Genomic DNA, 23119 nt, shown 5'->3' with positions numbered 1-23119 from the left:
CAGTTCGTTAGCACGTCACATCCTGTAGTTTACTAACACAACCATGCATGTTCTACTGATCCATGGACGCTTTTATATATCTTTTTTTTGTATATAAATTTATTAGCCATCCACGACAAGGACTCTCCCATGAGCTGTCCAAATCTGAAGCCCCCTTCGTAGGCAAAGCTAAAGGCTAAAAACACACAACTATACTGCTAAAAAACTGTTTTTTTCTGCACCCACATGACTGTGATATACATGAGATTTATGAGCTGGAAATGGAGGTAGGGAACTCCAAGCAGTAACCTAGTACTAGTTAGTTAGCATTTTAATTATTTTTAGATGAGTAGTGGTTAGTTAACATTGGGTTGGCAAGAACAAATTTGCAAGCAAATTAAAGTGGCTAATGACAGAATGGTGTGTGGACCTTTTGTGAGTACAGGGAATTATGGTCGGCAGAATTGGATAGGTTGGTGCCTGCTTGTTGTTGATGTTGTTGTGTTTACCAGCTATGATGTTTGGATGCAGAGCAGTCAACTAAGTAATGTTCAGATTTGTAACTAGAAAATGCGGGTATAGTTAAGATGATCAATATGGGCTTGCTTATTAGCAGAGTTTTTAACTTTTTGCTATTTTTTTATCAGAAAGGTTTGATCCCTCTCAGAACATTTGTGAGAAGAGAGTGAAAAATAGGTTGACACTCCCTGAGAGTAGCAAAAGGTTTTTTTTTCCCCTTATTAGCAGTTGTGGGAGCGAGAGATCGCAGGCTGGCAGTGGGCGTGGCATGTGTCCGGTCTTATTTGTCAACTACTATGTGGCATGTTGAGCTTTTTCCTCTCTGATTTCTGTGCCCTGCAGCTGCCATTCCCTGTCTTACCAGGACTCAAATGTCTTGTGCTGTTTGGAATCCAGGATTAGCAAAAAGGATCCAGCAAGAACTTACTTACACCTCCTCCTGGAATAAAAAAAAACAACCGAATTTTCTGTGTGTTTCAAAATGGCCATCTAGAAATGGTACATGTGAACCTTCATTTTCTTCTAACATCCAAATTAGTTTCTACATGCAGCCAAAGTTCCAGAAATCTGCAGCAGCATCCACCGTAACAAACAGTGGGGAGACTTGCCGGTTAAGGACCATAAAGCCGGTGATCCACCTCATGAATATGATACAGCCAAGAGTTGGGGGTCCAGTGAGCGAATCCAGCATCATGTGGAGCACAGAGGGTAGCATTGCATTCATTCATTGCTTGCAGATTGCAGAAATTCGCAGTGATTGCACGGGCCACCAATGGGGGCCAAAGGTTTTCGTCCTTGGAATCACAGCCAAGACAGGTGTGAGATGTCTTGCTTTCTTTCTTCCCAGCCAGAGCTGGCTCTCTCTCTGATGAATGTTCAAGTACCATGTTGCCCTAGTACAGCCATTATATTTGCAAGGGAAAGCTACATGTTGACATCAAGAATAGCAGGTGGAGTGATGAGCTGCATTGCATGTTCCTCAGACCGACATTGCCTTGCCGACATTTTCTGTAGTCACCAGGAGTCATCTTGTTAAAGTCTGCCTTTTTCCCCCTGAATTGCGTAGATGTATAGGGTAGCGATAAACAGCAAACAAATCCACAGTTACCAGGGACATTACGCCATTGAAGTATTGAACAAAGCGGCACCTTTACAAATTACAACACTTGATGAGTTAAATACTAACACTAGAGATCTCTTTGTTCTAACAAGGAAACCCAAAAAAAAAAAACTAGAAAGAGAAACAAGGAATTGACAAGCCCTTCAGGCATATTTTAACTCACTACATAATAATGTGCATATTCCTCTATTCCAGACGGCAGATCCATTCCTGCCTTATTGAGAAACAAGTACTGAGTTTTTGTAGATGGTGGAGAGCAATGCAGAATCAAGCAACTTTCTGTTCGGCTCACCCGATCAAATTTCCACCAAACTAATAAAGAATCTGAACAATCAAACACTGGCATTGACTGTATTTTTCGTGGCCGAACTGCACAAGGTTGTCGCAGCCTCCCGTTTGCTCAATATTGCAGATATGAGGCTGAGCTACCACCATGGAACAAAAGAAATGCAAAGTTTTTTTTTCGTGTTTCTATCTACAGAGGAAAAAATGGAAAAAAAATATGGGCACAAACACCTGCAAAAATACTTCTTCAAGCACACACTTGATGGGGAAGTTCACTAGCTGACCTTCTAGTTGCAATCCAAACCACACTCCTCCAGAAGAGGGCCATCATTCTTTGCCAGGAAAGGGTCTATCCGGACCCAGAGGAGCGAGAAGATTGATGCCAGGAGAATAGACCAGACAATAACAATTGTTGGCGTCCTGTTTTGCCTTCCAACCAAACCCTTCAGGAACGGATATAGATGGACAATCACCCAAAATGCAAAGAACAGCTTCCCAAAGAGCGGCCCCCATGATTCGTATCCGTTATTGATTGCATTCGAAACACCAGCCACTACCCCAATGAAGTTTAATAGGAGCAAAGTGGTAGGGGGTATTAACAAGGTTGTCCATTTGAAGGTATACAGCTCTGAGAACTCTTCATCATCTCCACCCTTTGATGTCACAGTGAAGCTTGTATCAATACCAGCTATGACCTTGAGAAGTCCTTGGAAGACGGCAAAGAGATGTGAAGAGACACCTCCAATGACCCAAAACTGCTCATTCCTCCACCAATCATCAATGCCTACACCACTCCATCTCATTTCCAGAATGCCAGTAGCAAAAATACAGATAAAAAGTGACATGAACCATAGGCTGGCGACATTAGTAAGCTGCACAATGGAACAAAAGGAGGAAAGGTAAGGCTCTTATCTTTGGTCTTCTACAATTTCACACCATAGAACTACAAGCTGAACAAACGTTACCTCTGGAGTGATAAATTTTCCCGTTAATAAACAGATGGCAGGCAATGTACAGTAAGCCAATAGTGGAATGGATGTCCAAGGATACACGATGGAATTAATGTAGGAAAATCTTTCCAAAAATTTCAATCCACCACCATACCCATACCAAAGAGGGCAATGGTTGCTGAAGAAAATTTCAATAGATCCAAGAGCCCACCGAAGAACCTGGTGAAGACGGTCAGAAAGATTAAGAGGCGCAGAACCTTTGAAGGCAGCCCGCTTAGGTATGCAGTAAATTGACCGCCAACCATGGCAGTGCATCTTAAACCCAGTAAGAATATCCTCTGTAACAGATCCATAGATCCAGCCAATCTGCAAAAGGAAAGAAAAGTTATGGTTTACTAGGCAATGAAAGATATTCGACCTGTCAACTAACACACAATAACCATGCTTCAAATTTTACCTCTTTTCCCCAGTCTGTCTTGTCCTCGTAGCCACAGCTGATGACATGTATAGCTTCCTTTAAGAGTGATGCTGGGCTTGCACTCTTCAGGGTTCCACCATTCTCAAGAAGTGTGGAGGCAACAAAAACGGAAGATTGGCCAAATTTCTTTTCTAACTTCTGTTGATTTACAATACCAGCCTTTTCATTTTCAGCTCCTGCAGAAACCATTACAAGATTAGGTGTGTTATTACAATGAAGACGAGAGCTTCTAGAATAACCACAAGGTCTTCTTGGAAGTTAAAGTGATACCTGGAGCAGCTTCGTCAATCTCACCAAGAGCATATGCAGGAGACTGATTCTCTGCTCTCTTGAAAAACAACCTCTTTTTCTTCTCTGTTTTAGGTTTCGTGGTCTTCTTCTTGTTTGTCCTGTTACCAAAGCAGCAACAGCAAATGCACCACTTTGGCCAACAGTTGCAAGTCCTTGATGGTGGCTTCTTTGATTTTGGGGCATCATAACCATATAGTGCCTGTCTTCTAAAGACACATCCAGTACCGACATAGATTGGGCCTTGAATACCATCCAAACCTTTCATGTTAATCTGCAAGGAACAAACAATAGGGAAATGTCATCAAGTTTAACTACTCAACGTAAATGATGAACAGAATTCCAGAATATTGGACAAAAATCTTACATCGAAAAAGACGACATTCCTATTAGCATATCGATCATGACGGTCAATGCCATCGAATCTTTGTGGGAATTGCACATAACAAACTTTCTTTCCTACCAAGGGGTCCATCATGAAACACATTGCTTCCTTTATAGCCTTGCTGTTGTTGATGTAGTGATCACAATCCAAGTTCAGCAGGTATGGAGCATTAGTTAGTACAGCAGAGACTCGGACCTGAAAAAGAGAAAGGACATCAAAATCCACCACATGTTGCTACAAGCTATAGAAAGCAGACAAATGCATCGAACGTGTTGTCTTTACCAATGCATTCATAGCACCAGCCTTCTTATGATGGTTATAGCCTGGCCGTTTTTCTCTTGAAACATAAACTAACCGAGGCAGTTCGTTTCCTTCCACATCATGGCCACCACTTTGGCCAAGGAAGACCTATGGTTGCAAAAGTTTGAGCTTTGTTATGGTAAAAGCAAGAGAAGGGAGAAGTAGCCAACATGCCATGTCGCGGATAATTGAGCAGCACCATAAAATGCAAAAGCATACCTGAATCATTCCAGGATGATCACGAACATTGTTTCCAGGCCAGGGAGTTCCATCCTGCATTGTCCAGCCTTCCTCAGGAACTTTCTGTGCTTTAGCAACCAACGCATTGATTCTGATCTTGAATTCCTCATACTCCCTCTGAGAAAGGAATTGAGGCCAGAATTAGCATAAATTTTATCAGCTAAACATCATAGCAAAACATGACAGAAGGGAACACGCAATGCACCTTCATTGCTCTCCTCTCCCTGACAAAGTTTGGTGCCACCTTGTCCTTCAGGTAGTCTATCTTCTGTTGGAAGTACCATTCCGGGGCACGAGGCTCAAGGCTGTACCTCTTGCAGAAAGGAACCCACTTCTTTGCAAATTCAGATGTTTCAGACAGTGCTTCAAATGTCAGCATGGCAGCACCATCATCAGAAACATAGCAAGAGACCTTGTCGACAGGATAATCTACTGCAAGGATGGACAGTACAGTATTTGCTGTGACCAAGGGAGGCTCCTTCAAGGGATCAACCGTACTGACAAAAAAATCAACTGGAGCAAGTTGAGATGGCTGGCCTTCCTTGTCAAACCTATCCAGAAAAAATAAATAGTAAGTCACAGAACTTTTGGAAAGAATAGAGGGCAGGTGATACTAGGTGGCGACAGCAACGAACCTCAATGTCAACCGGTCAAGGTAAGTCTCCCTCTGAATAGGAAACCACTTCGGGAACTGATCAAGAATCCAAGACATGGCAAACCAGATTTCACAGATTACGGATATGAGCCATAATGCAAACGCATCAGGCACTGGATGCATCACTCGATAGTGGAAGAAGAAACCCAGAACCACCAGTCGAATTATGATAATCATCCTATAGGGATTGATCAGGCTTGAAGAAATCGGAATCTTTCTGGACAATGGCTGTCTAGCTTCATCCATTCTGTTGAAATAATCAAGAAAGAAATGATAGTTGAGTCACTACATACATTTTGCAACAGGGAGACGCATATCTACTTAAGCAAATACCAGATGGAAATTATTATTAGCAGTAGCAACAACCACAAAGTTTCTTGGCCACATGCTCAAGTGGCTGACGACGTGGTTCTCTTCATCCAGCAAAACATATATGATGGTTGAACTATGCGACAAATATGAAGCAGCCAGTTTGATTCCGAACTCTAGCGCAGTGACACAATCTTAAACTTTTTCCTTAGTTGGCCGTAACCATAATTATTCCCAATTTAAGGTTTGACCCATGGATGGACACTAAAAGTAGCATATCAGAAGCACCAAACTAATAGAAGTCAAACAAGTTTCCAGTGTCGTACAGTGGTAGATCTGCATCATCGCCATCACCATCCCAATCTTTACCACCACCGTCATTCCTCATCTGGTGTAGCCTCTCCTGCTTCTGCTTCCAGCTTTCCATCCTCTCTTTCCACGCGACACTCCCATACCCATACGCAGCGAGATCCTTGGACGGGTCCATGGATCTTGGTTGCACTGCACAACCACCACCAATTGATTCAATTGAAGCACTATAATACAACTAGAAGCTAGTCCTTGCAACAATCAAGACACGCACCAGGAAGGTTTGCATCCGCATAAGGAAGCGGGTGGATCCTCTTTCCCCCACCGCCCATGAAAGACGGCACGAGGGCGTGTTGCTCCGGCGGGATGTCATCAACCTACAGGCACATCCAGAACAAAGCAATTGAGCAGCCAGCATTAGGGCTGAGACACCTTCTCAATGTGGCAGCAGCGTGGGATTTGCGGTTACCATCTCCCCGTTGGTGAGGAGGGGAACATTGGGGATGGGCTGGAAATGCTGCGGCACGCCATCGAGATCACCGCCCCGGCCATAGCTCATGTGGCCGTGGAGCATGGACTCCGCGACATACTGCGAGTCGTTGTTGTCCATCCAGTTGAACTCGTTCTCCAGGTCGTCGACGCCCTCCTCCTCCTCATCCCCGCGGACGCGGGCGCAACCTGAAACCAAGGCGGGACGTGAGCAACCTACGGTCAAACGGACGGCGGGGAATCCGGCATTGCGCGGCGGCGGGGACTTACCCTTGAGGCGCTTGAAGCGGGTCTTGCACTGGGGGCAGTTCTGCGTGCCCTCGCGGCGCTCGTACTCGTAGCAGTCGCGGCAGACGGGGAAGGCGCACTCGTTGCAGGCGACGAAGGGCTCGCCGTCGGGGTTGAGCCCGACGTCGTCGCCGCAAATCTGGCACACCTGCCCGTTCGTATGCTTCAGCGGCTTCGGCTGCACAGAGAGAAGGCACAAATCAGCACCCAACAAACAACAACAACCCAACTCAGCGGCGCACCAGAAACGGGAGGGCGGCGCGTACCCCGGGCTCCCCGTCGCGGCGGATGACGACGAGCTCGTTCCGGTTGTGGGAGCCGGCGACCAGCCCGGCGCTGGCCTCCATCCCGCAGGCGCACCCGCCACCCCCCGCGCTACCAGATCTCCAGATCCCCCCAACCCAAGCGCGTCCCGGCGGCGGCGGCGGCGGAAGAAGAAGAAGAGAAGGGAAGGGAAGGAGAGAGCACTGGATGCTTCGGCTTGTGCGGCGCGGGGGGGAGGAGTAGAGTAGTACGCGCGTGCGTGCGTGTGTGTGTTGCTACTGCTTGCTCGGCGAGACACAGCTCATCGCTGCTGTTTCTTTCGGTAGGCAGCTTTGCCTTTGCCCCCCACTCACATGCACGCTACTACCGGTGTCGTCTCCTCCTCGTCGTCCCGTGCCGCCGCCGCTGCTGCTGGGTTAATACTACTGCTACTACTATCTTTGCTTGTAATTAACCACGGCCCACCTCCTCTGATCCTCGCGCGCGCGGCGGGGTTTTTCTATGGAGGAGGGAAAACGAGTGGAAGGGATGGATGAAAAGTGTCGGTGACACGGGGCGGGTGGACTGTTGACTTAATTCATTAGAGTGAGTGTGAGGTGGTTAGGATGTCTACCTTAGCAACGCTGTTAGGTTGAGAATTAGTAGGGGACTGTTCGTCGTCAGGAGAAGATTTGCAGTGACAGGCATCACCTTAACTGAAGGTTAAGGTATTTTCTTAGGCTGTATTTACATGTACTCCCTCCGAAAATGAATTTCTGGCTTGTTTTTTCTAGGATGGAGTAAATATGAGTGTATGGATGATCCATTATGAGGGATAGAATGATTTTTAAACATTTTGTAGGGAACTTTTCACAACAGGGAAAAGATGTGCAGATCGCAGGTCATCAAACTTAGCTGAAATTTATGTATTTTCCTAAAAAAGAAAATATATTCATGTTGCTACTATTTCTTATAAGAATTTTTCTCTGTAGTCCAAGGAAATGAAAGAACCTAAGCTCAATCCAACAATGGGTAGTGGCAACTCCCTCCTTTTCAAGTTCAAAGTAATTAGCGCATAATTAATCAGACGCAAATAACTTATCTCGCGTTCGAGAAAAAAAAACTTATCTCGTTTGATGCGAGACAATTTAGTAAGCTCTAACGGCTCAAACAAACTTGCCCTTAGTTTTGCATGAATTCCAGAGCTTCAGTTATGTAGGTAGGAGTGCACACAGAGATTCATGGAGGTGTATCTCATGAGAATTTGCTTTACATTATCATATTCAAAACATGAATTAAAGATATTTTTAGGTTGAGCGAAAAGGAATGCTACCGAAGAAAAGAAAAACAAAAAGAAAGAAACCCACTAACTAACAAAACAAGAAATAATTCATCAGAGGAGGAGCAAAAAGCCGTTAGGTGGAGTGTTATTAGCAGTTGGGGTTAGCACACAAGGCGTGTTTAACTGATTATCCTCCTTCCTTTTTGCACCAACCTTTTTTTTTCTATCACCTTTCTTCTCACTAACCTCTTGTCTCTGTGACACCAGAATATCACTACTGCTCATCATCTTTAACTGTTTCTTTAATATTATAGTTGCTGAACGTAATAAAATACACTAATCGGATTAGTTGTTTATGATAGGAGCGGCAGGTGTCACTGTCAGTGGGCCCGTCACAGGCACTAATGGATGGAAGGAAACACGCCGAAAAAAAGGATTACTGCACGACGAAACGATGCTGGCTGCTGACCAAGCTCGATTAGTTTTTGCCACTACCACCTGCTTTCTCGTGGATCATCTGCTATTATATTCTTCAGAGACGTTACAACACCCCGACTGTAGAAGATGGCTTCAGAGTTTCAGTAATCACAGATCAATACTAGTATACTGCAACCAGCTTACTGCATCCATTTTATATGAGAGAATTTCCTATATACAACTGAAATTATACACAATTCCTTCTATGCCACGTAAAAAATCAAATTTCCCACTGTGTCATTTACTTAATTTTTTCTTCCTTACGTGCCATTGCCGTAAACTTTTCATCCATCTCCGTTAACTTATTTTGCTTATGTTCCTTCTATACCACTGCATGCCAAATGACCCAAAACATAGCACTGGAAATTAATATTTTCAAATAAAATTTGAAATTGAGACAACAGAATTGAAAAATGATATTTTTGAATAAAATTTGAAAATTGATATTTTTAGATAAATTTAAAATGACCCGTAACATAGAATTGAAATTTTGAAAAATATCAATTTCCGTACTTTGAAGAGTACTAAAGAGCAATATTTGACCTCAGTCTCTAACTATCACAGCCTGAGTATCTTTTTTAAACCTTTTGAAAAATTTCAAAACTAAAATGGTTTTAAATCTCTGAAATAAAAATTAACGAGTAAACAAAGTGACAGAAAATCTCTGAAAAATTCTAAGCAGGGAAATTGATATTTTTTTAATTTTTCAATTATATGTTGCGGTTTATTTCAAATTTATCCGAAAATATCATTTTTCAAAATTTATTCAAAAATATCAATTTTCAATTCTACCGTTGTAATTTCAAATTTTATTTATTTGAAAATATCAATTTTCAATTCTATGTTTTGGGCCATTTGGCATGCAGTGGCATAAAAGTGACGTAAGCAAAATAAGTTAACGGAGTTAGATGGAAAACTTAACCGCAGTGGCACGTAAGGAAGAAAAAATTAAGTGAATAGCATAGAGGGAAGTTTGATTTTTTGCATAGCATAAAAGGAACAGGGTATAATTTTAGTGGCATACAGATAATTCTCTCATTTTATATTATAAAATTTTAGAATTTATCTAGATTCATCTATATATGAATGTATATATTTTTTATATGTATCTAAATTTATCAAAATACATATAAATCTATACTAAGAGCAGAAAGTAGTATCACGTGGAACAGAAAGAACAGTAGATAGCATGAAGGTGTATAGTTGTAGTGAGCTGTTGTTTATGATACTTCCACTTGCCTCAAAGTCCGAAGATTTCTACACAATACTAGTAGTTGCAGTATGGCACTCCAGTACAGTGCACTACACTGTGGTGCCGTTGCCACTAAAAAAAGAACGAGAATTTGCTGCATTGATGAGTCTCCATGGGTCGTTACATCCATGTGTCTGCAATTAGTTTCGCATTGAACACAATTAGTCGTCGTCGTCGACCGATTTGCCAATCCAGTTCAGCACGAACGTGACTTAATTTCTGACGCTCTCCATCAATCAAAGCCTCCGGCGATCGACATCTCCTAAATACCGTACCACTGACGATGTTTTGATCCTGCACTTGCACAGGTTGAATTACAATATTGCGCATACGATGACGGTTTAATTTCACACCCCGCGGTTTTAATTCCATGCCGTAACTGAAAAACGCGTTGATGAAATTTCCAGACTCCAGAGCACCACCAACGGGAAGACATTGTGAGAAACAAACTGCCGGCGAACAAATTTGGTTGAAATTTGTTCAGAATTTGAGCGAAATTCAGCTGGAATTCCTCGGCCAGTCACATGCTTTTTTTTTTTTTTACTTTGATCGAGCTGGAACGACTATTGCACGCTTCCCCCCACCTTTTCTCTCTCTAGGTTCGCGGTGGCCGCCGACGCTCTCGCCTGTTTCTCTCTCTTAATCATGGTCGTTTGCAAAGTAAATCTTCGTGTGTTAGTGGGTGGGCCCAGGGTCACTAAATTAATTATACTGTCCCGGATTGTAGACCCCTCCTTCCTTGCTTCGTCTTGCTCTCAAGTCTCGAGCCTCGTGGATCCGCAAGCAGCTTTTTTTTTAAAAAAAAAAAACGCTTGTTTTTCAGATTTCAGAGCTATCTGAATAAGAACATCACTGGAACTCTGCATTTGTTCATAATTCCTTCCAAGCTATTCCTTCAAAGAAAAAACGTGTTAACAATAGAAGGTTGTTAAACATTTAGCACTAAGTATAAAAGATGTCTGGATAAAAGAGATTTGTAGGTTCCTTGCAAATTTGCACGGCTTCTTAGGCAGGAAGGGAACTCAAATTATACGATTCTTTCATCAACTCAACACCTACTTCATACTTTTGCCCCTGAAATCGATGTGATTTCGTGTCATGCAATTGCATCATTGCTTGGTTTACCTGCAGAGGCAGCAGGAGGAGACCCGGTTGTTGCTTCCCGGAAAGCCTGGGTACGTGAGCCTATCTCGACCCTTGATCCCTGCATACCGCCATGCCCACCCTAGGTCATCACAGAAGTATTCTCCATCTGCACAAAAATAAATAATCCTATTGTTATATTGTATATTAGTACTCTCCCCGTTACATGATACAAACGATTTTAATTCCAATTTTTATACTAAAGTATAAGAGATCTTATGATGCGAATGCAACACTTTACTGCACGTTAATTAACTTTTATAATATTTATTCTCCGCTCTTCAACTTTTGTTTACTTTATTTTTCATTCATCAACTTTTATATCATTTTATTCGTCCAACTACCACATTTTATGAGATGACTTGTATATTTTGCTACTTAGTTACTCATAAAATGGCATAACGTAGCTTTGAGAAGCTACAGGAGTATGCATGGCTCACATGAACATTTGACCGGCAAATTGGTTTAGTAGTGCCAACTGGGCAAATTAAGTCCATGCGTCTTGATCTCTTCTTCTGCCAAGTCAACGTGACCCACGCATGTTACTACAAGGAGAAGACAGCTTAGCTCCAGCTCTTCCAGTCAATCTCCTTTTGGCGACGACTAATACCATACTTAATTAGCAGCTTCTTTTCGGCTTGAAGACAAGGGAAAAAAATGCTTATCATATTACACGGATCATATGCTTCCGTTCCCTTTTGCAGATTGTTTGCTCCTTCTCAGAAGCGAAGCACTGGGCATTTCGCCGGCCCGCTAAAAAGCCCATCAAGGTTGGTGCCCGACCATTAGTAGCTTAGGTCAAAGTCTCCCTTTGTGTGGCCCATATGGGCCAAATTTGGCATGGGCCCCAGTGTCGGGAGGACGAGATGGCATTCGACCTTCAAGTACAATGGCAGGCCCGATTTATGTGCCACGTCATTAGGACAGCTGGCATAGGTGTGCCAAGTCGCCGCTGATAAAAATTCAAATTTTATTTTATAAGTATAACCATAAGCAAAAAAAGGGGTCGATAGACTAGTTTTGAGCTGTATTCTCCGCGCAGAAAAAGTTTTGCTCCAAATACCATAAATGCTGAAACCTAACTACACAGACAGTTGTATTTTGCCTACTTTACTTTCTTGCCTATCACAAGTGCTTGTCAGGAGAATATGTACAGCCTCCTGGGTATTCAACTTGGAACCAACGATAAATAATGTAGTGAGAATAATTTGGAAAGTGGAGCGACTTGGTTTCACTGTAGTTGAGCCCATATGAAATACACTGACGAGTGAAAACAAAACAAGCTTGGAAATGATTACACCAACGCTCCTTCCGCTTGCCAACTGGAGTACTTTTTGGAGATTACAGTCTTAAAACAATGCAAAAAAAATATATTTTATGAATAAAAATTTTATATACGTATTCTTAACGATCTAGAACTAAGGCTGAAAAATAAACTTCGGTGAAAAGTCTTAAAATTAGCTCTAAAATTTAAGATTGAAAATTTAAATTTTAGCTTATAGCGTAAAGAGAAGCGAAAAGATGAAGCGTCAAATTGCAGGCCGTGTTTCTTTATACCGATGGCTGGAATAGCTGAATAATTTAGGTAACTTTTAACTATTAAAAAGTTTAGAATAAATTTAAAATAATTTGAGTAAATTCATGAATAGAGTGAATAGAAAGGTTTTATGAAAATCACACTGTTCAGGGGCTCGGAAAACAAAACTTGTTGATATTTTGTTCCACTTTATCCGGAGCAAATGAAAATTCAACGTGATTTTAAGCCAGTTCATTCACGACGCGCGACGCATCAGGGCTTAGGCAAGCCAGAGGCGGCGTTGCTGACTTGCTGTTGAGGTACTCGATCGCGACGGCGGCGTGGAAGGCGGCTCCGACGGGGAGCGCTTCCTCGTCGATGACGAGGTGCGGCGAGTGCAGCCGGTTCGTCTCCCCCGTCCCGCCGCCGTCGGTGGCGGCCCCTACGCCGAAGAAGGCGGCCGGGATCCTCTCCGCGTAGAATCCGAAATCCTCCGCCGCCATGGCCTGGGGACACAGCCTCACGTTGGCCTCCCCGAGCATGCTCTCCGCCACCGCCTTGGCGTGCGCGTACATCCCCTCGTCGTTCACCGTCGCCGGGTACGGCCGGAGCTTCTCCTCCATGAAGTCGACGGCCGCCGCGCAGCGGCTCACGGCGGCTTGCCCCTCTATCACCTTCCAATGCAAATATATATGCTCATAAGAGATACTATTTCCAACATATGCTAAGTATTATTACTTACGTTCTAAAATATAGTCGTCTTTAAATCTGACATGGTTTTTGTGATGCTACTTAATTTGGTTAATAATATATATAAAAATGTATTATTTTAAATAAAAATTACATATTATGATAGTTTGTTTAATGATAAATCTACCAATATTATCTTACATGACCGACTTTTTCTATTAATAGTCAAAATTTAAGATGTTTCACTGTTCTAGAACGCATGTAGTGTTTCTTTAAAAAGAAAATATTGTTATATGTACATACTCCCTCCATTTTTAAGTAAATGATATTAGATACTATTCACCCTTAAATTTAATCCGATATACCTTTTATAAAAGACCGCATAGCTAAATGTATGTCATGTTAGTAATGTGTGTTAAGCATTTACATTTTATTAATAGTCAAAGTTACAATATGGATGCTTAATAGTGACAGTAAATGAGATCGTACCTCGTTGATTCTCTTCATGAGGTAAAACAAGCCATCGGTTGTCATGCTTCTCAAGGTGCCACCCAGAGTGACAGATTCTGGAATCACATTGAAAGCTTCACCTCCCTTGATGAAGGTCACAGACACCACCTGCAATATTGCATGCAAATGCAAGACCAACAAATGCACATCAGCACATGCATGACTGTTTTTTTCTTCTCATCAACATATATTATTGCTCTGTGTAGCATGCAATGCAGGAGCAACAAATGTGCATTGATGCATGACTGTTTGCTCTAAATTATTGCATTAAGTACATTGTTGAGGCACAGTTGAATGAACAATGCATTGCATATTAATTTGCATGCAGCTCAGCTCGATGGATATGTGAGCAATTGATGCATGGAGTACAGCATATCTACCGTGCCTTGGAGGGGATCGGTCTCGCGAGCGACGAGCTGCTGGAGGCTGAGGACGGCGGCGGCGGCGGCCACGACCGGATCGGCGGCGAGGTGGGGCGCGGCGGCGTGCCCGCCTTTGCCGGTGATGGTCGCCGTGAAGCGAGCCGAGCCGGCGAGGTGCGGCCCTGGCCTCGACCGGACTGCGCCCGCCGGCGAATCCGTGTCGACGTGCACACCGAAGATGGCCTGCACGTCGTCGAGGACGCCTTCCCGGAGCACGTGGTACCCGCCGGCGTTGCCTTCCTCCGCCGGCTGGAACACAAGCTTCACCTTGCCCTAATTAATCACTTCCTACAAATTAATCACGTCGTACGATATCGAGAGCATATTGTATATTTGTATTATTGTATATATGCAGTGCTTTTGTTTTTGTTTTGTGTGTGTGAAATTGTTGAAACCTTGAAATGATCTCTGCGAGATTGCAGCAGCTTAGCGGCTCCCAGCAGCATCGCGACATGAGCATCGTGGCCACACGCATGCATCTTGCCATCTTCCAAGCTTTTGAATTCCCATTCTACCGTTTCCTGTCAATTATACATCAGTGCCAATGGATCATCAAGTGTTAATATGGTTAGCTTTCACGAGGATCGTATCAGAATTCGCAAGCAGCAACACGAGTGACAAAAATAATTAAAAAAGGACGCACGATTAACGTGGCTAGTTTCCTATTGGTTGGTCGATCGACCGTGGATTAATTAATTAATTAATTAATGACGCGCGAAATGCATGGAGCTAGCAAGCGAGCGCATTGACCTGGATGGGAAGCGCGTCCATGTCGGCGCGGAGCGCGAACACGGGGCCCGGGCCGGCGGCGCCGGCGATGGTGGCGACGACGCCGGTCCGCGCGACGGGCCACGCGTACGCGACGCCGAGCGCGTCCAGCTCGGCGCGCACGAGCGCGCTGGTGCGGTGCTCCTGGAAGGCGAGCTCCGGGTGCTGGTGGACGCGGCGCCGCAGGCCGCGCAGCCACCCGGCGAACTCCGGCGCGCGCGCCGCCTCCAGGAGGTCGCGCCCCAGCGTCGTCGCCGTCGCCGTCGTCATCGCTGCGTTTGCCTGGATCAATTCTAGCTCGATCGATCACCTGGTTCTTGGTACTTGTGTACTACGGTCTTGTGATATAAGTATCGTCCGTCCCACTGGCAACTTATATGATTTTTTTTAGCTTAAGATTATTATAATTTAGAGTATTGAGTCAGATTATTATAAGCTAAATTGTTATAATAATAAACTGTGAGTTGTTCCTTTTCTAGATTATTATAGCCTAGATTATTGGGTTTGCAAGTCTAAAGAGGAAGTTGAGTGGCACGTGGGTAATTTTTCTTCCAATAAAGTAAAAAAGCTCACCTAAATGAGCTTATTAGATTATAATAAGCTGGACTCCAGATTATAATAAGCTACTTTAATAAATTGTCTGTTTCTTTCAGCTTACTCCTAATAATCTGGAGTATAATAATCTTAAACCGAAAGAAATAAGCTCTTAGTTCATGAGGCAGACAAGGATAGGATTATTGGAATACACGGGTCGTCGATATTTGTTATCGGCAATAATAAATTTGGGGCTACCTGTGTGTGGTTTGGTTGCTCCGATCAATCAATCATTCAATCGTAATCTAGTGCTATACACTACAATATGCCTTTGAAATTAAATAGCGGGTTTGGGCGTGGATTGTAAGCTCTCGAGACTTTGCCATCTAAACAGTAATTACAAACTTCTAAAAATAGAATGATATATTAATATAAGATATATCATTATATAAATATTTATGAATAACTTTTGAATATGACCTTTACAGGTTACAGTAAAAATAACAAGTTAAGCTTTATAGTACAGACATAATCACAATGGTATTTGTTATTTTTGTTTGTGAGGAGATATATTTTATATTAATCTATCTTTTTAAAATAAAAATATTTAATGACTATTTACCTGACATGCAATTAAAGAGAAGATATTTTATCGAGAGTTATAGAATCATTTTCCAGCGCGTTTGCTCAAACTTGTCAGAAAACGACTTGTTAATTATGATCCATCTGTCCCTCCATCCATTTGTTAGACGCCTTGTTACTACGTGTGCCTTTGTTTGAGATAGATTATCGATCGTGTGTAGTTGCGGGTTATCAATTTGATCGTAGGAGAAATTGTATCTTAATATTTAGATTTAACAAATAACTTAAAACAAGAAGTATAAGTAATACAATATAAGAAATATTTTTTAACAGAAATATAATATTTCAAAGTATAAAGTATACAATATATTTCAATAATCAGAACAGGGCATAACTACCGTCCTTCACGTAATACAGTTAATATAATAGTTTCGCTAGATGTATAGTAAGAAATAGTTGTATTTAGAGACAGATAAAAGTAGTTATATGTTGTTGTTTATTTGAAATAGTTGTCGCTTTAGATTTTCTACTATACTTGGACATATTTCGACTGGTACCAATTTATATCTTATCGACGTTTCGGTAGCTTCAACACTAGGGCCTTGTTCAGTTTGTAATTTTTTTCAAAAACATCGTATCGGATAAACGTAGTTTAATTATAAAATAAATTATAGATTCCACCAAGAAACCGCGAGATGAATCTTTTGAGCCTAATTAATCCGTCATTAGCACATGTATGTTACTATAACACTTATAACTAATCACGTACTAATTAGGCTAAAAAATTCATCTCATGATTCCCCTCATAACCGTGTAATCAGTTTTAATGTTCATGTATATTTAATGCTCCATTTAGATGTCCAAAAATCGATATGATATTTTTGGGAAAACTTTTTTTAACTAAACAGAGCCTAATTTGTTGCCATTTGAATTAAAGCCAACCTGTGCTCACGCTAGGCTATGCTCAGTCCTAGCCAGTTACAAATCTGCCCTGCCAAATTTTGTAGCACAAAAATTAACTAGGTCTTGGCACTACCGCACTATTGGGTCTCTTCCTTTTGTTTTTCTTATACTTATAAGCCAAAAATTAAATTTTAAATTTTAAATTTAAAGTTCATTTTTTAAGTAGTTTGTTTTACAATATTTATTTTTACATCACTATGAACACGTATATACGTGTTCATAAGAGAAAAATATTACGTATGATCTTAGCATGATCAAACTAACGGCGTTTATGGGCCCTAAAATCCAATCATAAGAGAAGCATTTCATCGTATCGTAGAAACTTTATAAAAAATCATCATACGTATAACAACGCTGCATATAAAATTTATATTCATAAATTATTATTTATTTATAAATATAGTGTTTACTTTTCCCTCCACAGGCAAGCGATGGCCAGTAGAGCCCTTTTCCTCACGCTACCCGCATTTTAAATTCTGGTGCAAATATGTCTAATGGTGAAGCCCAAATACAAAGGCCACTGTCAACAAGCCCAACACGCCCGCTTTAGCGCAATCGTAATTTCGTGGGAATTCCAATCCAACGCGTCCAAAGGCCCAATCTCCACGGTGGAATGTTGCTGTTTCACACTTTCCTTGATGAAGGTAGCGCACATGGACCAAACTCCTGATTATTTTATAAGCGATGATGACGAGAATGGTAGTAATAAGAAACAAATTATGTCTTTGAAAAATTACCTAGGGCCATAACTTTGGCCATAACTTTTAATTGTAATATTTTGACAAATTTAAATAACTAGAGGTTGCTTTATTACCTTCTAACTTTACCAAACCACATTCTAAGTAATATATATAGCTGTCACAAAAGTGTGACCAAATACTAGCATAATTTAGCCCATATTAATAAGAAATGAGACTATGACATGTCACACAAACCTAACAAGTATCTAGAAATTTGTTGCCTCCTAACCTTTGGTGTGGCAGGTTGAGAATCCCACCAAACAATCACAATATCTTAAGCTAGCAAAGTTTGACACAAGATAATATCTCGCGGTATCATCATAAGAATGTTAAAAGTAACCTACTAACAAACTTACAATTGTATGCGTGGTAAACTGTTGGCGCGATATGAGACGTATTCTCAACAATTCATCAGCAAAAAAGAAAAAATCAAACAAACAAAAAATTTATGACGACGATGTACCTTCCACGAAAAATTAAGTATAAGCGAAAAGATTTTAAAAAATAATTTATAAATGAAGCTGAGATACAATAAATATCCAAAAAACTAAACTATTATAGAAAACCTTTAAAATCAAAAAAATATAGTTTTAAAATTTAACTTATAAACATTTATATAAACGAGAAAATACATGGGCGCAGGCCGTTTCGAAGTCTTCTACAGAAAGGCAGAAACTTCTCCAAAATCATAAGATGGGGAAAAAAGGCAGGGGGAGAAGAAGCAGTCAAACAGAGGGCGGCGGAGGCGGCGGTGGCTGGTGCCTTGTGGCGATCTGCGCGAAGAAATCGAAGAACTCTGCCTCTCCTCCCGCGGAATTCAGCGTCGATTCCCCCAAATTGACCCGCGGGGGCCGCGGTCAGCCGCATCCTGAGATGGTACGGCCTCCTCTCCAGTAGGTTGGGCCGCTCCTGTTCTTTTTTCTCAGTTCCCGTCTATTTGTGTTGGTTGGATGAATTTCGATGGGGCATCGGATCTCTCGGTAATCCGTTTGCGGCTACATGATTATACTTCTTATTTGAGTTCATCCAATTTTAGGATTTTGGTGGTAGGCTCCGCCTTCGAGCTTTTCAGTAAATATTGTAAACTTATGCCTGGTGTCTGCCTGATTCATTCCTCCTGTAGGACGGGAGGTGATCCGTAGGAACTTGATGAATATTATGAACTATGATCATCTTCTGCAGATCTCCTCCCACTCGTAGAATTTTGTGCAAATTTCTAGTGCTCCTTGAAGACCTTTTGTAACTTGTAATTTGTACCTTTTCCTTTTTCTTTGGTTATTAAGAGCACCGAAGGGGGCAAGTTTTGGTGTTGAATCTTTAGATGCCATGGAAATTCTAATCAGCTTATAATGGTATATGTTTCCTTAGGTTTTCTGATTGCTGAGTGGAGTGATGAATTTGAGACCGGTCGTTCTCATCTTCCTCCTGCTTGTGCTCATAATCACATCACAGTTTGAATGGAAGCAGCAGATTGGTGAGGCCGAGGCAAACCCAACAGCTACACGGCGAAGGCAACAAGCACTACTAAGGGAAGATGCTGTTAAGGAGAAAGTGAGCAATCGCCTTTCTTGTTAAACTAGCTGCACTTTTGGTTGATTTTAGGCTTCCAATATTGTAATCCATTGGAAAATTGGGCTACCTTTTTTCGGCCAAAATCACCAGAATATATCGGTAGCATTTGTTTTGTTGCTCTATGAGGTGGTTTAGTCATATGGCAGTTGAACACACACATTGACAACACCAAATAGAAACCTACCCTTTGAAAACTGGCAGGGACTTCTGCTGACTGTAGTTCATTTTACCTGGTACCCTGGTGGTCAACTTAACCTGATTTTTTCTGAAACAACTGTGACATTGCTCCATTGTATACTAATTTTCAACTAGCTACTTATTGCATAAAATTGTAGCTGAATAAAGGCCTCACCAACTCTGAAGACCGATAGCTTGGGGAGTTGTTCAGCATGAGAGTTAAGTGTCAGCAAAATAGTCTTGACTGTTCTTGTATCAGAAATGTATTGTGCCCAACTGCCCATTGGCATTTTAACTTTAACAGTGGCCTACAAGATGAACATTTTGCACACTTGCTCTCACAAGCATTCAGTTCACATATGCAAGTCTTTCTTGCTAAGAAGTCAAGTGAACTTTGGAGTTTCCAGGATAAATATTTATTCACTTCCTGATATATTCGGAGTATATTGCTTTAGTCTCATGTCTTTGTCACTGTGGTTTCTGAACCTTTCTAGTTTTATGTGTATGCTAATAAATCTGGACACATATATAAAACATATTTATTGATCCATAGATGAATCTAGGTAGCGTCAAAACATTTTATAATATGGAATAGAGGGAGTACATACTTGTGCTATGTTACAAATTTTAGCTGCAGATATCTTATATTCATGGTAGAAAGAAAAAAAACACATGGCTGCTTTGGTATTGAAAAAAATAAACAATTGGCTGCTATTATGAAATAATTTATTGACAGAACCTTGTGCAAGGTTTTGTGATGTTTGAGTATTAGTAGCTATGAAAACCTACTTTCTGGACATTTGTTGCTTTTCTTTTTTACGTTAGTTGAAAAGATGGACACTCATAAGTTTATGTTATCTACAGATAATATTGGCACAGGAGAAAAACATTCAACAGCTGAATGTGCTTATCCAGAGCCTTCAGCTGCAGCTACTACATTGTCGTCTCAGTAATAGTACTACTCACACAACCTCAAATCAGTCAACGAACAATAGTGCAGTGGAGGGACATGAGATGATTGATGATTAACCTCTCAGTTGTAATGGCATAATATAGGTAGATAACTTCATGGTATACAGCCAACTCAAGAACAGGTATCTTTCAGGCAAAGAATACCTTTATCGTCATCAAGAAGTAGGACGGTAGAGAATCGTGTTGTTTGATGTATTGATGCTCAAGCATTATCATCACAGTATCATCCTTTTTCTCTGCACAATCTTGTAGAGGATTTTAGTGCGTACCATTTTTTCTCCTGCTTGTGTTGTATCATAATGATTGAAGTTACTTTCCGGGTTAACTTTCAAATATGATTGTGCCAATGTTCCATCTGATTCTTCGTCCGTTTATGAGACCCCTGAATTAACATATGTTCTGTGATCATATTTGGTGGGTCAGTTCATTGTGGTGTCAATTTCATGCTCTGTTTTATGAGACCCCTGAATTTCTCTGGGACCTTTGTGCAACGCAATTTCTCCAATCAAAACAGAGAATACCACCTGGGATTTATTTGTACCAACTTGAACAGTGATTGTTGCTTCTGCAAGAAAGAGATAAAGCACTAAAGCAGAACTGTCTAACATGAAGCAAGGCATTGAATTGCATACACTTTTGAGCTGTTGAGATCGCCGCCATGTTTGCACACCGTTCTTTTACTGATTCTGCATTTCTGTTTCAGTCTCAGGATTGCTTTCTGTGAACCAAAACCTCTGCGTGCATGCGTGTGTATGACTAGGCTTTCTTGAATGGAAAGGATGGCATACCTCGAGACAGCCAATTCATCTAAAGTGCGTGTTGCCACTGGCTACTTTAATTCAGCTTTCTCTAAACAAATATGAAATATGCATAGCCGAAAGGTGAAGTGCATTAACCTATCTGAAGATGGAAGAAAATCAGACAGCAGAAACACACACAGAAGAACTGATTCAACCATAGAACAGAAGAAAAAAGAGAGAGAGAGAACAAACTCAATCAGTCAGAAGTAAATTCAACTATACATGGATGCACGAATTTGTGCAGAGTTAATCATGAACACAAGCATTCACCTCAACCAAAATAAATAATAAAAAAGGAAATAAATCAGAACACGAGTAGTGAGCTGTCTGCTGCACTGCAGCAATGAGATAGTTGGACGATGATCATTCGCATCAGCAGTTCAGCACCCACTCTGCGACGAGCGGAGCACATCGCAGGTGACCTTCTGGAAGACGACGCTGCTGGCGTCGGGCGTGGCGAGCTGCAGCTTGAGCGGGCACTTGGCCTCAAGCCTGCACGACGCCCGGTGCAGCTTGTACTTCACCTCGCCGGACAGGTCCACCTCGACGTCGAACACGCCGGCGGCGGCGCTCTCCTTCTTGTATTCCTGCACGCCGGCGCTCCCCAGCGAGGCCTGGGCCGCGTCGGAGCCGGAGGTGAGGCGGAACACGGCCGTCTTCCTCGCCGCCTGCGTGTAGCCCGGCTGGACGACGGTGACGCTGTCGAAGCGCTTGCCGCTGAAGAGGTAGGACGCCTCGAGGGAGCGGTAGGTGACGCCCATTGCCCAGTTGGGGTTGCGGACGACGAGCGCCACAGTGAGGTTGTAGGCGACGGAGGTGGCGGTCGCCGTGAAGCGCGTGAGGGAGGCGTCGTCGACGGCGACGCTGAGGCGGGAGACGCGGGCGTAGGCGACCACGAGCACGACGGCGGCGGCGGTGGTGGCGAGGATGGCGAGGCCGAACCAGAAGCCGAGCGCGAACCTGCGGTACCGCGACGAGCCGCCGCAGCACTCCGACTCGTAGCACATGGCGCGGCGCCGCCGCTCGTCGTCGTCGGAAGAGGCGGCAGCAGCTAGCAGAGTACACGTAGCTCCGCAACGTCGTGTAACCGTTACGACGGTTTGTGGGGAGCCGTACGTACCCAACTGCTGACTGTTCATAGCTTGTCTGGCCACTCTCTGTATATATATATATGCCCATGTGTAACATATTTACGCCCTATCTTTTCGTTTTTTTATTAAATTTATAAATCAAAATTTAAATTTTTAATCTTAAATTTACAATTGATTTTAAGATTTTTTTATTATAAACTTAGTTTTTAAATTATTATGAACAAGTATGTAAAGTATTATTCATAAATTATACTCCGTCTGGTCTTTTTTAGTTAGCGTAGTTGATTTTTAGATGTACATTTGATCATTCATTTTATTTAAAAAAATTATATAATTATTGATTGTTTTGTTATGATTTGATTAATTGATTTATTACTAAAGTAACTTAAAGTATAATTTATAATATTGTATACTTGAACATAAATTTTAAATAAGGTATAATAGTCAAACATAAATTTAAGAATCAACAATGTTAATTAAAAAGTTGGAGGGAGTTTGTCCGTTTGCATTCAGTAATCAGTACTGAAGGCATCTAGCAGCGTATGTAGTCGATATAGCATCAGAAGTTCAGAACCTGTGCTAAACTTGGATGCAGCGAGCCGTCAGGATTCAGTTGCTTGCAAAAGTATCTGAACGAGTAGCTAGCCAGCATGATTATTCCTAAGGCACTGGAGGTTGATAAAGTGCAAATAAATGTATTAAGGTTTGCTAAATTTAAAGATATTTTAGCTGTTTTTTTCTAACTTGTACTGGCACATTCGCGAAAAAAAAAAGCTATAGGTAAACAAGTC

At 41.9% G+C, this 23119-nt stretch overlaps 4 protein-coding genes across 5 annotated transcripts; 1 reads left to right on the top strand and 3 right to left on the bottom strand.

The window, feature by feature from the left end:
- Positions 1 to 1606: 1606 nt before the first annotated feature.
- On the bottom strand, positions 1607 to 6983 carry LOC102699676 (probable cellulose synthase A catalytic subunit 5 [UDP-forming]). Its single transcript, XM_006651934.3, has 14 exons — positions 6861 to 6983; positions 6577 to 6772; positions 6287 to 6495; positions 6092 to 6194; positions 5835 to 6009; positions 5180 to 5446; positions 4750 to 5095; positions 4524 to 4661; positions 4287 to 4412; positions 3987 to 4199; positions 3602 to 3893; positions 3311 to 3507; positions 2869 to 3219; positions 1607 to 2775 (listed from the first exon to the last, which is right to left on the bottom strand). The coding sequence occupies exons 1-14, from the start codon at positions 6939 to 6941 to the stop codon at positions 2191 to 2193; spliced, it is 3279 nt and encodes a 1092-aa protein (XP_006651997.2). The 5' UTR covers positions 6942 to 6983; the 3' UTR covers positions 1607 to 2190.
- Positions 6984 to 12749: 5766 nt separating this feature from the next.
- Positions 12750 to 15167, bottom strand: LOC102699393 (IAA-amino acid hydrolase ILR1-like 3). The gene is made up of 5 exons (XM_040521827.1): positions 14880 to 15167; positions 14525 to 14650; positions 14088 to 14402; positions 13687 to 13815; positions 12750 to 13181 (listed from the first exon to the last, which is right to left on the bottom strand). The coding sequence occupies exons 1-5, from the start codon at positions 15165 to 15167 to the stop codon at positions 12750 to 12752; spliced, it is 1290 nt and encodes a 429-aa protein (XP_040377761.1).
- A 3223-nt stretch (positions 15168 to 18390) lies between these two features.
- On the top strand, positions 18391 to 20841 carry LOC102704600. Of its 2 annotated transcripts, none has more exons than XM_015835785.2 (3): positions 18391 to 18592; positions 19169 to 19267; positions 20330 to 20841. In XM_015835785.2, exons 1-3 carry the CDS (start codon positions 18410 to 18412, stop codon positions 20492 to 20494), a joined length of 447 nt encoding a protein of 148 aa, XP_015691271.1. In that variant the 5' UTR covers positions 18391 to 18409; the 3' UTR covers positions 20495 to 20841. The 2 variants fall into 2 exon arrangements, 1 of the variants encoding a protein (XP_015691271.1); XR_423342.3 differs by having other exon boundaries at positions 18395 to 18592; positions 19085 to 19267; positions 20330 to 20796.
- Positions 20842 to 21367: 526 nt separating this feature from the next.
- On the bottom strand, positions 21368 to 22260 carry LOC102704321 (NDR1/HIN1-like protein 10). Its single transcript, XM_006650803.3, has one exon. The coding sequence runs from the start codon at positions 22242 to 22244 to the stop codon at positions 21618 to 21620; it is 627 nt and encodes a 208-aa protein (XP_006650866.2). The 5' UTR covers positions 22245 to 22260; the 3' UTR covers positions 21368 to 21617.
- Between the last annotated feature and the right edge of the window lie 859 nt (positions 22261 to 23119).

The sequence above is a fragment of the Oryza brachyantha genome, chromosome 3, assembly GCF_000231095.2.
Source record: "Oryza brachyantha chromosome 3, ObraRS2, whole genome shotgun sequence".
Lineage (NCBI taxonomy): Eukaryota > Viridiplantae > Streptophyta > Magnoliopsida > Poales > Poaceae > Oryza > Oryza brachyantha.
This window is presented reverse-complemented; position numbering and strand designations above follow the sequence as displayed.